This window comes from Thunnus thynnus, chromosome 10 (assembly GCF_963924715.1).
Source record: "Thunnus thynnus chromosome 10, fThuThy2.1, whole genome shotgun sequence".
In the NCBI taxonomy this organism is placed as follows: Eukaryota; Metazoa; Chordata; class Actinopteri; order Scombriformes; family Scombridae; genus Thunnus; species Thunnus thynnus.
The window spans coordinates 33,191,546-33,207,771 of NC_089526.1; the positions used below are offsets into that span (position 1 = coordinate 33,191,546).

Genomic DNA, 16,226 nt, shown 5'->3' on the forward strand with positions numbered 1-16,226 from the left:
ACCATAAAAGCAGCAGTAACTTTGGTAATAGTACTAGTGTCAGCATTAGTAGTAGTAATGTCAGTTCCCCCACAAAAGACTGTGTTCTTCAGTATACTGGCTGGAGCTCTGAAGGTCTGTTTACATTAGAGCTGATACTTAAAGGATGGCGATGGAGATTCTATATTTTTCTTATTGTCAACAAATATCACAAACTCTTGACTTTGTACTGAATAAGAATAATAAAAATATAAAAATTCGCCAGCCTTATCCTTTAGTGCTCTCTATGTTAAATCATGCTTCTTCCTTATTCTACTAATTAGATATAACAGCAGACAGATGATGGCTGAGCACAGACCCTTGTGGCATCTGACAGGAGCAGCACATGTAGAAGGCCTGGATCACAGCGCTGAGCCGATTGGCTGTCATGGAAATGACGTCCTCCCCGTCAGCATACGCTTCTGTTTCCATGACGATCTGACGGTCCAACGAGGAGGGGAGCTTCGTTGTGGAGGTGGAGTGGTCGACTTCCCGCTGTTTGAGAAGCAGAGAGGCTATCTCGCTGCTGGAGGAGGAGGAAGAGGGGTTCTTCCTGTTCCTGTCCAACTCTGTGGAGATCAGCACCAGCCACTCATCCAGGGAGTGCCACAGCAGCTCCAATGGCTGCCCGCACACAAACAGGGGGTGAGAGGAAGACAGGATCCAAGAGAAAACAAAGAGAATGAGCCATGAAGACATTACAAGAGAGGAATGGCTTTGACCTTCAGGGTATCTGCAGGTTTGACAAAGCATCATTCAAGGCTCTTTATTGTTATTTGGGACTGAATTACGGCCACTTTCAAAGAAACAATAAGCCCATGTCATGAAAGTTCTGACTCTACTAAAGGCCACTGAAAGGAACATTTTCAGAATTTTCAAGGACCTGAAGACACCCTGTCAGTTTCACCAGCACAGAAGTTTAAAAGGGATGGTTCACACAAATTAAAGAAATGCTTTTTTTTTCTTCACTTCCCTCTTTTCAGTGTTTTTGGGAAGCTAGGCTAACCAGGTCCTGACTCCAGCTCTTAGATAGAAAGCAAATGAGTGCATTTTCCAAAACTTTGAGCCATTACTTAGGTTTTTAATAAGTGAAATGAGCCAGAACAGTGCACATCAAAATCACACAAGTGGATGAAATCTCTGTTTAGGATTGGGCAATATGACAACATATATTATAACTTGAAACTATAGAGATTTAACATCCAACGTGTTGCTACTCTGTTTCTACCTATGTAGCCATATCAGGCCATTGTGGGAAATGTATTTCACTTTAGCCTAAAATAGACATTCTCCTCAAGATATATATTGCAATATAGATACACTATCTATCACAATATGATGTATATCTTAAGTATATTACATAAATTACATATGTGGTGTTAGATTTTGTCCATATCGCCCGCCCCCAGCTCCATCCAAACCCACCACAGATCAAAGAGTATCAATCATTTTCAAAGGATATTTTTTTTTATAATACCATCAAAGTACATCATCTATCTTTCGATTCAGAGGAAGATGAAATCTAAAAGCCCAGTTACCTTGATGAGAGTAAATAAAGATCATATTTCCCAAATCTCATCATGTCAATGGGCCTCATTTACTAATTTGTGCAAAAAATTGTTAATTAATTTGCTCACAAAATAAGTGTGCACACAAAATTATCATCATGACACATTTGCACTGGCCAATTTTGTGTTCTTACCACTGTGCGTATGTTAGTGAATCAGAATCATTCTAAATTGACAGGTATGTGCCCGATATTTGCAATCAGCATACTGCCACGCCCCCATTTCTCTATATAAGGAAATAAATTTGCCAAGAAGTGTATCATGGAGAAAGTGATGAAGTTGTTGTAAGAGAGAAACATGGCCCCAAAGCAAAAAAGCAAAAGAATTTTACAACTGAAGAAACTGAAACAATAGTGTCCGAGGTGGAAGGCAGAAAAACCTCGTCCACAGCCAGCTGGCTCTCCTGGACGCTGTGAAGGACATAGTGTCAGGCATAAAAGACATTAAGGAAACACTGAAACAATTACTGGATGCCCTCATTAATAAATAAGTGCATGTTTTGAAGTGTTGTGTGTTTCATTTGCTTCAGAAAAATGTAGATACTCTCCAGATGCCGTATGGTGGCCTACATAGTAGTTGCATTAGTGGCTTCAATTTCAGAAAATGTTCAAGTGTCCAACATGGAAAAGCCAGTTGTTAACAGTGTTATTAAGTTTGCCATTTTAAAATGTGGCAATTTAATTTATCATCATTAGAGACGCTGCATTAAGTCATGGCGAGCCTGAAATGCAGCCCTGCTGGGAGGTCACATATTCGGTTGTCGGCCTGCAGTCTAGTTGCAGCTCTGTTCCAGGTGGTAGAGGAATGCCATGAGCCATTGCAATGTTATGAAGGACACAGCATGCCAGAATGATACTACACACCTTCTAAGGGGTATAAAGGCCCCCAGCTGTGCCCAAACATATCCAACTGCCCTTGAGCAGCCCTACGGTGTGCGTGTGGGCATGGTGGAACCTGAACCTGAGAAGGTATCGGGTGAGAGCGGTGTGTCCCATGACTTAGATGGCATTCCACGGAATTGCATAGCTGCAGCAAAACTTGTCTTGGCAGTCAGAAACAGCTGATAAGCTATTCATCACTCTCTTCAAACATGTTATATCGGTCTTTGAAGATGTGCTTTCTCCTGAATGCACGGGCTGCAAGGCTAGATATGCCATCTTAACACTTGCTTGGAGGTAAATTGGAATCTTTTATATATCCTGCATGCCTTTTAATAGGCTACCAATTAAACAGTTAGCTACCAATTAACATTGGCTATGGACCAATGTGGACATCCTCATATACTCCATTGTAAGCTAGGACTGGGACACTCAGTTGAATATTTTAATTATGACAATAATTGATGAGGATGAAAGGGCGTCAACTTTGCGGTTTTTTAAAACCTTTGACCAAAGCATTAGTAAATTAATGGTTTTAAATATTGTTGTGTATTAATGCCTTTTTTAATGAATGAAGTTTTAATATGCTATGCATTTAGTTAAAAGGTGTGTGTTTACATTTTTTAAGACATCTGAGCCTTCATCATTTGTGCGTAGGCATGATCTGAGGCAATTTGTTTGCAGAGTATGTACAAATTCAGGTAAGAAAATATCGATGAATCCTGTACGGTCTAAGCACAGATTTGTTCGTATGCACTGTTTGTGAATGAGGCTCAATATATTTGACCAGCACAGGTTTATGATTTACTGCAAATATGAAATATGTCCATGGCTCACATCTAAGACAGCAGAACTTGTCCAAGAACACTCATCTTTTTGTACTGTCTCCACATCCATCTGTCTCCCACACATCTGCAGCCAATGGAGTGAATTCTTATTGGCTTCTTATTTTAGTTGGAAAACATAAAGTCAGCTCACAGTAAACATGTGCCAGTGTTACCAACTGTCTTTCAGAGAAAGAAGCAAATATAGAAAGTTGCCAAAAATGTATATTCATATATCAGTTCACATCTATGGCTTTTTGTGTTTTTTTTCTTGCTTGCTTTCTGGTCATGAGATCTGACCAGGCGACAGACAACAAACACTGTAATTCTTACAAACTCCTGAATTTGTGATCAAGTTTTATAATTACAGTTGAAGCCACTATGTGGAGAATTTTTATGTGATTACATAATCTTGAAAAACCTCTGATTGCATCAATTTATTCTTAGATCCTACAGTAATTGAACTACTTTACATACTGTTGGGGAGTTTTATCAGTAAAACTGTAGCAGATTTTATGAACAGATAATAGTAGACAATACTAAAATATTGGACTTCAGTAAATTAACTTGGTCACTGTAGTTTTACTGTCAAATGTTACTCAAGCAGGAAGAAATAATGCATTTTGTTGGGGACTATTTTCAGTGGTGGATGACTTTTGATATTCTAGTGAGTGTTTCTGGCAGCAGGACGGTGTGTTGTGGGATTGAATCAAAATAAACTACATTCTGTGTTCATGGTAATGAAGGAACATGTCACCCAGTGCAACAGTGTGACTCATTGATGTGTTTTTAATAGTTTTTGGACAACAATGGAGCTCTATGGAACAGAGGAATACGATATATCAGGCTTTATCAGGAATCATGCATAATATCACCAGACTTATTCTTTGTATCCTACTAAATGAAGAAGCGCAATGGTGCAGGCTAAAGCAGCGTATAGAGCGAGCAGGTGAGCTTCTGTCAGATGTTCAAAGGTGCAAAGTGGGGAGAAGAGCTTAGGTTGTTTTATATTATATTCTAGCTCTAAAAGTAGAACACATATTTAGGAAGTTAGTAGTGGTTTACCACAGCAGACTGATTAGGATTTTTGAATAATTCACCAATACATTTTACCCCTACACCAATTTTTAAGTCTTCATATCGACAGGGGCATTGGCAATGTTTCTTTAATTGTTGATTGAGTATGATTGTCAGTCTATACAAAACCCAGCACCTGCAACACCTTACAGATTACTATGTATTGTACCAACACCTCCCACTAACCTTAAAGACCTGGCTGCGAGGCGTCTTGTTGCCGTTGTAGCCCATGTCGTTGCCGTTGTTGGGTGATGAAGGCCCCAGACGGAACACATGGCAGAAAATACGAACGATTCTCAGCAGGCTCTTCATCTGAGCCTCATAACTGCTGGACAGGCTGAGGAGAGGAAGAGGTAAGATGAAGAACTGTCAAACACATTTTAGAACAATCAGTAGATTTGTGATGGAACGCAGGTCCACTACATGACACAAAACACTTCCACAGACAAGACAAGTGAGGCAATACAGAAATGTTTGCTGTTTATGAGAACTAATCGTTTCCATGTTTTATGTGTCTGCGGTCTCTGAAACTCATCTACTATAACTCTTCACAAGAAAATGAATGAATCTATTCCTCACTGCAATATTTAAGACTGATAAAGAGTAAATGAACACAAATCAAATACAGCTCTGATATGACTGAAGTTGATTGGTAAACTGTCAAATAAGGCTGAACTCCAAACCACAGAGATTCAGTTAGGAGCCACAAAAAGTATTGATAGCTGAACCCAAAGAGTTTTAAAAACAGAGCTTTCTCTCTGCTTACGAACATATGTGTGTGTTGGGACCATCAAAACATGGCTTTGCTTTAAGGAGGGGTGGCTGTCACAAGTTGGCAATTGTCTGTTGTTCCTTTAATTAGTTAATCCTCTGTATATGCAACTAATATTAAAAAATGAAACATATATGTGAATATGAATATGCACAATTATACCTGAGCAGCTTGTGTCCATTGGTGGTTGCAACTTCAGCAAGACTGGTCAAAATCCTCTGATAATGACTGTCACTCTGCTGAGAGACATGCTCCAAAACCTGCCTGAGCTACACACACACACACACACACACACACAAGTCAACAGAAGTGTACACACAAGGGTTAATGAATGAATGTAGAAAAACTGCTCATACCATATTCTCTTTGATATCATCATTCTGTGTCATCTGGATGAGGGTCTGGAAGAGCCTGCCGTGGTGCTGGATGAGGATCTCACAGGTCTCCCCGTATCCTCCCTGAACACACACAGCAGGGACAGAAACCACAGAAGCTCAGCATGAACTATATGCGTATATGACTTGCACAACAGAGGAAACAGGACAATGTGCATGAAAGGTGAAAAGGTGGTGAAATGTTCACCTGCACACAGAGATCCAGAGGAGTGATTCCATTCTTGTCAGCAAGGTATTTGGCACCTCGAGAGAGCAGAATCTGTGCGGTGTCTCTTTGGCCGTGGCTGCAAAATAAGTTGTAACATGTTTGAGTATTGGGACTTGGATATGCAAATGATTTTATCCAAAGTGACATACATCTGAGAGCTGATATAACACAAGCAGGGATCTAGTAAGGAGAGAACAACACAAGTAAGTGCCATAAAGCGAAGTTTGAGTCCGAGAGGGACGTAGATGCCAACAGGTGGTGCACAGAGGCAATATATTGAGTGCATAGAAGCAGATTTTTTTGTCTGTTTTTTTTTTCCTTCAGTCCATCAAGTGCAGAGGTGTTCACAAAAGAACCGCGTCTTTAGTCTTTTCTTAAAGATTGAAAGCGACTCTGCAGATCGAACAGAGTTTGGTAACTCGTTCCACCGACGGGGAACTACAGAGGAGAAGAGTCTAGCTAGCAACTTAGGGCCCTGTTGTGTTGGTGGTACTAGGCACCTTTCATTGGCAGAGCGGGAGGGAGCGTAGACGTGAATGAGGGAGTTCAGGTAGGCGGGAGCTGTTTTAGTTGCTATTCTGTGGGCGAGTGTCAGTGTTTTGAATTTGATGTGGGCAGCAACTGGGAGCCAGTGGGGGGATATGAACAGTGGAGTGACATGTGCTGTTTTGGGCTGGCTGAAGACCAGATGTGCCGCCATGTTCTGGATAATCTGCAGAGGTTTTAATGTACATGCAGGGAGGTCTGCCATTAAGGAGTTGCAGTAGTCAATGCGTGATATTACGAGAGCCTGTACCAGGAGTTGTGCTGCATGCTTGAGGCCACATGAACCTTAAATGTTAGTTGGCCATCGATCATGACACCCAAGTTTTGGGCAGGTGGTGTTCTTTCATCCATGCCGATATATCGGCAAGGCATGACGAGATACAAGCCAAGACTGTGTGGTCCTGGGCAGGGTCAAGTGTAGTTTGTTGAGCAGTTTTTTTAGTACTCTGACATGTAAATTAATAACTGGAAAGCCTACTTTTCATAAAATACAGACAGACATCCATCCATGCATCTTTACTCTTGAACTGTAAGAGGAAGTGTAAAGAGGTGAGATGGGATCATTATGAATCACCAACATTACAATGACATAACTGATGACATCACCTGCAAGCAAAGTAAAGAGGTGTGGCTCCAGAGACGTTTGGCCGGTTGATGTCAGCTCCACTGTCCAGAAGACACAGCACCGTCTGACCGGATAAAACACGCACTTCTGTCACATACTGGGAAATATTTGACTGACATACTGGACAATAGGGGGAGGGTTATGAGCAATAATGCCAATGATTCTATGAATGCTATGGTATAGAGGATTTGTTTTGCCTTTACTGAGCTGAAATAATAGATGCATGATATCAGTAGCTTACTGGGTGGCGTATGGACAACCCACACAGCTCCTTATTCTGAACCAAACTCCACCTCTGTGTGCTACAGAGACCCTGGAAGGTCATGAGAGGAATTTATTTCTGGACTATTTTTGCATTCTGTTGCAATACTTTTGTATTACCTCACAGTCTCAGGTTCCTTCGCAATTACTTTTGCAATCTATTGCAATAATTTTGTTTGCCCTCTGCCCATATTACCAGCACAAGTTGGTGCACACTCTGCTGTGGCTGGCTAATGTGCTAATGCTAAAGCTAGGGTCACATTGGGTAACTCAACCACAAGTCTGCATCAATTTGGGGCTGTGACACTTACAGTATGTATTTAACGGGTGTAACACCAGGGAATTGGCATGGTTGTGCTGGCTGAGCTATTCCTGAATACCTGTGGTATATGCTAGTGACACATCTATCATATTGGATAGACATGGCAGGTGTGTCTGGCTTTTCAACACTATCTTGGGCCAATTATTCTTGGCCAATTTTATTATCGTAGGTGCTGTAAAGTGCAGCCAGCCAATCACAATCACAGCTACAGCTGTAGCCATAGCCAAGTGGTATTCAAACACAGCCAGACATAACCAGCCACAGCAACATGTATACCTACTCACACTGTGGTCACAGCCAGTTAATGTCAGAGTCCAGCTGGAAATATGGATCAAATGGAATGCCAAAAGTAGTAGTGGTAGTTCCAAAATAAATTTCCCACAGTGATCTTACAGAGGCTTTGTGGCATGTTGAAAACTGTTCCCACTGCTGGTAAAGCTTCCTATTTAAAGGCCTAAAAGCCCAACAAGTAACCCTAACAATGCTACTACTAACACCCAACTGGACTGAAGTAGCCTAAACCAAACAGCTGATGGCACCATTGACCACCAGCTGTGGACAAATTTTGAGTCCTATGTGCTCACTAGCTGGGCTAAAAATAACTATCCATGTTTTATTCTTTTCTAAGAGATATTTTGAAATTGGCTCACAGTTTTGTGTCCATTCTGACAGGCTACATGTAAAGCTGTTTGCCCCATGGCATCCTCCACATCCACATTGGACACATGCTGGACCAGATCATGGAGGAGCTCCGTCCGCCCGTTCACTGCCAGCCAGTGGATCTACAGCACAGTAGCAGAGGGGCAGTCACTACCCTGACAACAAGAGGTCATAAACCAGCAGTCAAATAGATCACATTACAATCATTTGATCAGCAGAGATGATTACAATGATTTGAAGGCATTCAGTGCAACATGAGCCAGAGGATTACAGTCCACTCACAGCAGTCAGTCCCTCATTGTTGCAGATGTTGACATCAGCGTTATATTCCAATAGTTTGCCCATACACTTCTTCTGTCTGGAGGGAAGAGTGGATGAAGTGTTTAGTATTTCCATGAATAGAAATCTCACAATCCCACACAGTCTGTTTCATGCCATTCACACCTTAAACTGTCATGAAGGTTCATTTACTACATGCAAATAACATCTTAATGTCCAACTAGAAATACCACCTTGCGGTTGTATGCCTCCACCGACCAGTCAAGTTCCAGTTTACATCCATGTCTGTCTGTCTGTCTATTTGTAGTGAAGACTGAAGGAATTTAATAAAAGATTATTTTCCTTGTATATGTTGACATGTTTGGCCAATAAAGCTGATTCTGATAGAGCACAAAGTTGTACCCATGACAATAAACAATGCTTCAGATATAGATGTTGCTGCAAAGAAGCTACAAATTCTAAAACATGGATGTTTCACACACATCTTCAACCTGGCAGCACAGAAGATCTGTACAATCACCACAGTTTCAAGGTGGGCACCAAGATTAGTGTCACAGATTCAGTATCTGGCCAAATGTGAAATATGGTCACAATTTCCCCTTCTGTTCCTGACTTATGGCGTTGAATAATGGCCAGAAAAGTGTTTCTGCCTTTGACCTTTTAGATATAAAATGTCATCACTTCATAATGTTATCCTATTAGACATTTGTGTGAAACTATGTCATAATTAGCATATGAATTCTTGAGTCATGGGCAAAAAATTGTTTTGTGAGGTCACAGTGATCTTGACCTTTGACGAGTAAATTCTAATCAGTTCATCCTTGAGTCCAAGTGGACATTTGTGCCAAATTTGAAGAAATTCCCTCAAGGCGTTCCTGAGATATTGCCTTCACGAGAATGGACAGATAGGCGGACAGACAACCTGAAAACATAATGCCTCCAGCCACAGCTGTCGCTGGAGCATAACCTGGCATGTTAAGGAGACATTTTACATTTTTTAAATGTAAAGAATAACAGAGCCTGAAGAACAAAGCAAAATGTGTGTGTCTGTCTGGACTGTATGAGTGCATGATTGGAAGCTGGAGCTATGAGGACTGTAATCTCCCACAAAGCTGGTGGATTGTCTAACAGAAATGAAATCTCACTGGCAACATTACTAAAGGAGAGTTAAAGTGGTTTTCCAGAGATTTATTATCACATTAAATAAGGCCTGGCGATTCGCAAGAGACACATTAAAAGACGAATGGTCAAAATCAAAGCAGCATAGGCTGAGATATCTTCAATTTTAACTCCAAAAACCCTGGGTCCTACCCCTCCCATGAAGCAATGTGTCTTTCATCGTGCGCCTGCCCATTTCTTTCAAACTAGACATTTAACTTTGGTTAAAAAAATTCTCATCTCCTCGCCCAAACCTTGGCCTTTATTTATCTCCACTGCAGAGAAAACCAGGGCTTTAATTCTAACTGGCCTCTATTATAAGAGGCTTTTATTCCCATTTCCCCTGTTCCCCTCTTAATGCAAACTCAGCACTTCATCCATGTTTACCTGTTGTCTTGATAAATTCAGTATAATGTCCATTTCCATAGCACTAATTTCAGCAGTACAACATGTCATACTCACCACTCTGCTGCTCTCACTCTCTCTTTTTAATAGTAAAACTGTTTTCATTCAATAATTAGTTCCAGTCACTAGTATTTCCAGTTGTTTAGTTATCCCCAATGAAACATTTCCTGCATAGATACAGTATTTCACACAAAAAGTCTTCCAGTGGTCCAACAAGTATAATCTCTCCCTTTCCAGCTCGGCTTTTGGGAAACCTGCAGGAAGTGTTGAGCTTCGTTGATGGTATCTTACTATAATTTAAAAGTAAAATAAAGTAAAAGAGATTGAAAAAATTTGTGTATACAAACAGTGTTTCTGTTCACAATTTTTCAAGCCTGTCTTAAACCAACAGTCAGGAGCCCAAATGAGCACTGGAACATGTTTTTCTTGCTGTAATCATTCCTCCTGTTCATACTGACCATTAGAAGATCCCTTCATAATACACTTACAATGGAAGTATGGAGGACAAAATCCACCGTCCTCCTTCTGTGTATAAATGTATTTAAAAGTTTATCTGAAGCTAATATGAAGCTTCAGTATCCAAATGAGTCAAATCAAGTAGATATCTTTCAACGTTACAGTCTTTAGTGCCAAAGTTCTTCTTTTTGTTACTATACTTCCACCACAACTGACTCTGTTGTTGTACTGAGAATTAGTGTTGTGGAAATACACATCATATGTAGTAGTAGTAGTAGTAGTAGTAGTAGTAGTAGTAGTAGTAGTACAGGTGATTCCACCCCTCCACTACATTACCCAGTATTTAACAGCAACTAACTTATTGGCTCATATAGTGTAGCGTAGTGTGTAGTGTGTACCCGTTCCTAGCAGCGAGGTGCAGTGGGGTGCAGCCTGAGATGTCCTGGTAGTTTGGGTTGGCTCCTCTCTTCAGCAGCAGAACCAGACACTCCACTGACCCACAGCTATGCAGAGATAATAGAGATATCAGTGTCAGAGCAGACTGTCTGCATATACACAAAATCACCTTTACTCAGTATGTGGCAGGTTAGTGTTTGGAATAGTAAAGAAATAGCATTTTAATTCATCAACACCACACTGTTACTCTACAATACTTTATTTATACATACATTTAAAAGGGAAAGTGCACAGTTCAAACATAAATGTCACCATTTGATGCACCATACCAGATTATAGCATCATGTACACATTGGCAGTTACATACTGAGATGGGCTGGACTGAAGATATAATCATACAGTGTGTGATATTGAAGGATTCTTATCATTTGTCTTGTGATCCGGTCGCTTCCCCTTGGTCTCATTATATGATTATTTGAAATATTTTTGATATTTAGGACTGGAATCAGGACCATGATATTGTGTGTGTGTGAACCAGGGAGACTTAAAAGAAAAAAGTCACCAAAAAATGGCAAGCAAACAGTGAAAATAATGCAGTGTGCCATGAGAGGGAGACAAAGACGTATACTAAAATCAGGGTCACATGTTCTGTGTCATTGTTCAGTTTAGTGATTGATGTCCAAGTATTGAGTGCTCATAGAGTAACTATACCACAAAAAGGGTTTTTTTTTTTAAATTTCTTGTTAAATATGGAATAAAACATACTTGTCCATTAAACCTTATGTGCTGGCAGAAGTTTCCACCTTAAAATCTGGCTCATTGAGCCGCCAATGATTGAACCAATGATTGAACCAATGATTGAACCAATGATTGAACCAATGAATGAACCAATGAATGAAAAGCTGATGTTTGTGTGTTTAACAGTGTGCTAGTACGTCATCATAGATTACCAGTACTCACATATTAATCTTTGTTACATGTATTTTCTGCCTAACTACATCCTGTTCCAACCTATCTCTCTGGTGTATTTCTTGTGCTGCTGTAATGCTGTTTTCAATTCAGTATTTTTAATTTGGAGTGGCGTTTGTCCCTTTGCCCTCTGTTTTTAAAAAAAAATCTTTTTTAACCCCCAGCCCCCATTATTCCCCACGTCACACGCTATGTAGCCATGATGTCATGTCTCATAGAGATGTCTGCCTGCACAGACACCCCACTTCTGCATTTTTAAAAAAATTTGCTGGAAGGCAGGATCCTGGCAGAAATTGGAGGTGAAATTGTGAATGTCTTACTTGGCAGCAATGTGTAGCAAACTTCTCTTCACACGTCCAAAGGCGTAGTTAACATCAAATTTGGAGTTGAGCAGCAACTCTGACACTGACCTTTGGGGAGCAGGATGGCACAAGTGAATCATTTCCTCAGGAGACAAGCACACAAATTCACTAAACTTCTGCATGTGCAGAAGAAATTGAGAAGACGAGATACGACTCATGACTGCTAGCAAAAACAAATAAACATTCCACAACACGTGCATTAAAGGTGTGCCAATATTCATACACTATTCATGTTATAAAGTCTGGTTTGATGCTAACCTGTGCTGGTCAGCCATGACCATCGGCATAAGTGTGTACACTGCAGTCTCATTGTCTGTGGAGGGAAGAAAGAGAAGAAGAATACAACATTATATGTTATAACAGCAGCAGTTCACTTATCAGGCTAAATTTCACACTTACAAATAGACATATGCTTTACTACAGGATAAGACAGTCAACAATGGTTAATATGATCAATTATGTGCTGTGAAATAATAATGAATTTGAATAACAATCAATATTAATAATAAACAACTTTTGTCACATTTTACCATGTGTACTGATGACTGTCCTATGGGCTAAAGCCTTTACAAACAGAGCCATTATTAATGTTATCAGTAACACCTGTGATTTTTATTCTATGACAAGTCAAAATATCTGCTGCATTTAAAAGTAGATGTGAAGCTTATATGACTCTTCATCAGTCTGAGTTAGTCATATCAAGTGGATATCTGACACATTTACAGTCTTTTTAGCATCAAATTCCCTCTTTGTGTTTCCTCAGACAGTGTTTCCCTGTTGAGCTGTGGTGGAAGTATAGTAACAAAAAGAGGGACTTTGGCACTGAAAAGACTGTAACGTTGAAAGATATCTACTTGATTTGACTCATTTGGATGCTGAAGCTTCATATCTTGCTTGAGTAAACTTTTAAATACATTTTTGCACAGAAGGAGGGCTGTGGATTGTGTCCTCCATCACTTCCATCATAAATGCATTATGAAGGGATCTTGTAATGGTCAGTATGAACAGGAGGAATGATTACAGCAAGAAAAAACATGTTCCAGTGCTCATTTGGGCTCCTGACTGTTGGTTTAAGAACGACTGAGGTGACAGAGACTGGGTGTAGAAAGGCCGGTTGTGCTTGTGTACAGCAACAACAGGAGGTGAGAAGCAAATAAATGTGTTTCGAGTTCTACTTCCTCATTGCTCCTGCTGTTAATATGAAAATCCATTGTCTCTTAATGATTATACACTGACAAAAGCCTTATTGAATACTGTACACAGCGGTATCTATATTGGTAATTCATATTCATATCAAACGTATGGGATGACACTGTTTTTGTATTCACATCACCTGTTAATAACCAAAGCCTTATGTAAGATGCTATAGAAAACCAACATGGGTTTGACTATAATGATCTAATAAATATTTAATCCATCTAAGAGGCACATTTGTTCCTTTTATCAACACAGTAACACACCATTCAAAAGACAAACTACAAAAGGTAAAAGGTAAACATTGTATAGTATGTTTCTACTATCTGAGGCACAGTCCAGTTTAAAGAATTCCACCAGCAAAATTATTTCTAAACTGTATATAAATGGAGTCCCAGTTCTGCTGTCAAGTTAGACTAAATAACAGAACCTCACTGCCTTACAGTGAGTGTGTCCATGCTGGCACTCTGCATACACACACAGGGCTGTACAGGCCGAGGTAGCGTGCTATGATACTTCACTATGACTATATTAGCACGTGAACAGTGAACACCATTATTCACACTGGATGCTCGCACTGTTTTACATAAAGCCTTTATCATCCCGTGTCGTTACCTTCCGGGAGTTCCACGGTCCTGGCCCGGCGGAGGGAGCGAGTCAGCCGGCTGAGCTGTACGTTGAGCTGCTCCATCGCCCGTTCCATCATAGGTGAACGGTCGACCGAGAGGAACCGAGGGAACAAAGCGTCGCCCGTCGGCTTTATTTGTTCCCAATGAGGATGTGTTGTTCCTGGGCGTCGTCCATGTGCGCTGACAGAGGGAGAGCCGTGTCTCTGACACTGATTTTCCCTGCCTCTCTGATACACCAACAACGTTACTGCCCTGCCTCGAATACTTCCTGTTTTGATGACGTTGAAACGCTATGTGTTGTGGGTAGTGTAGTTTTTAAGACTTCTGGATTTAAAGGATTTTTTTTTATCTAAAAATTTTTGTATGTTATTGCCCATCAGACTCCAGTCACACTTTTTTTTCACACCGCCTCCCAGGCAGCTACTGGATTCCTTCCCACCTTATAAGAGAAACCTGAAACTTGATTCAGGCAGCTACTGGACAGTGAACATCATGCTGCTTCTGTTTCATACTTTGAATAAATTATACATGGTGGTTAATGGTTTTAATACAGAATCAATTGACTGTGTCTACTATTTGTTCATTTCTGTCCATCTACTTACGGAAATTGTTGTGCTAATTGACTAGATCACTACAATCTAGTCAATTTATTCATAGAACATGTTGTAAAACAACAAATGATGAACAAAATATCCGTACAGATACTGGCCACTGGTCATTAGGGTCAGGGGCTGTGCCCCACCTCCTATCACCAGAAAGAACTGTGTAAACAAATGACGTTATTATCAATTTTCAAACTTTTATCTGCTATAATTTATTCTACGAATGTAGCATCTTCATAAATTGCATTATATAATTTGTGTTAGGATTTCAGTTCATTTTTAATTGTTCCCTGCCTTGCTGCTTCAGACTGCGTTTCCTGATTCTACAGAGAAACTGCAATTAAAGCGCCTCGGAGCCCACCAGCCAGGAAATACTGTCATCACTCAAACTACTGGTAAAATGAACCGCAGTTTTAACGTGGTGAAGTTTGTCCAGAGGAAAAACCGCCATGCTGCCCTTTCCGAGCCGTCAGCTGGTGAGTGAAAACATATTTTATCATCCTGCCTGGGTGGTTGTGGTCCGTGCATTGGTCATATTGTTGTTGTGCTGGATGGATTGATATAGATGGTGACGAGTGTCAGTGTGTCCATGCTTATCTATCGAGGTTGTTGTCATAAAGTTGTTGTCACAGAATGGGTTAGTAGGCCTATCCCTAATAAGTTGTCTTTGCGCTTCGTTGTGATGTTCAGCTCTTTGCTGTTCGCTTATGGCCCTGTAGGCAAACAAAACAAATCAAAGACGCTAACAAAGTTACACAGTACATAAAATAAAGCCAGCAGAAACGTCAGATAGGTCGGACCACCATGTTTAACTATATAGTTTAAACGTTACAGTCACGGCTGAAATTGACAACAGAAAAAAACAAGTTTGCCAAGTTCACATATCTCCGCAATTCCATTCAACCCAGAAATGACTGTTGTTGTTAGTGCGACGTCACGGTCTGTAGTTCTAATGAATGGCGGAGTAGTCTTTGTAGTGATGAGGCTTTTTTCATTTGAGCACGGCGATGCATGCTGTCATGCTGATTTGAGCACGTTCTAAATGTCTAGTTGACCAATCAGGTTGCTTGGTCAGAACTACCTGTTGTATAATTTAGGTTTGTGACAGTGGTAGTGTAACTTGTGTAATTTCTCTCTCTCTCTCTCTCTCTCTCTCTCTCTCTCACTCTCTCTCTCTCACTCTCTCTCTCTCTCTCACTCACTGTCTGACTCACTCACACACACACACTCACTCTCTCACTCTGACTCACTCACTCACTCTCTCTCTGACTCACTCACTCACTCACACACACTCACTCACTCTCTCACTCTGACTCACTCACACACACTCACTCACTCTCTCTCTGACTCACTCACACACACACTCTCACACACACTCACTCACTCTCTCACTCTCTCTGACTCACTCACACACATTCTCTCTTCCTCTGTATATGTGTACAAGACCTGCTAGAAGCCACTTTGTTGTTTAAGTGTTTTGTGGAGTCATGCATGGACCCATAACATGTTAAAAAAACACATCAGTAGCAAGAGCAAGTACTATAGTTTTCCTGGTATGTAGCCTATCTATTGAAGTAGTTGGTGCCCCACCAATTTTTTTACATATAAAACGCCACTGTCTA

At 40.5% G+C, this 16,226-nt stretch overlaps 1 protein-coding gene across 1 annotated transcript in view; it reads right to left on the minus strand.

Moving 5' to 3' along the window:
- The window catches only part of hace1 (HECT domain and ankyrin repeat containing E3 ubiquitin protein ligase 1), a 39,453-nt gene extending 25,165 nt beyond the window's left edge, over positions 1-14,288 (minus strand). The window contains exons 1-12 of the mRNA XM_067602515.1: positions 13,989-14,288; positions 12,438-12,492; positions 12,138-12,227; positions 10,851-10,955; positions 8,437-8,512; positions 8,145-8,276; positions 6,893-6,975; positions 5,720-5,816; positions 5,494-5,595; positions 5,300-5,406; positions 4,552-4,702; positions 338-642 (exon numbers count right to left, since the gene is read on the minus strand). Of these exons, the coding sequence (XP_067458616.1) occupies positions 338-642; positions 4,552-4,702; positions 5,300-5,406; positions 5,494-5,595; positions 5,720-5,816; positions 6,893-6,975; positions 8,145-8,276; positions 8,437-8,512; positions 10,851-10,955; positions 12,138-12,227; positions 12,438-12,492; positions 13,989-14,079 (1,394 nt within the window). The 5' untranslated portion in view covers positions 14,080-14,288. The remainder of the gene's footprint in view (positions 1-337; positions 643-4,551; positions 4,703-5,299; positions 5,407-5,493; positions 5,596-5,719; positions 5,817-6,892; positions 6,976-8,144; positions 8,277-8,436; positions 8,513-10,850; positions 10,956-12,137; positions 12,228-12,437; positions 12,493-13,988) is intronic.
- Between the last annotated feature and the right edge of the window lie 1,938 nt (positions 14,289-16,226).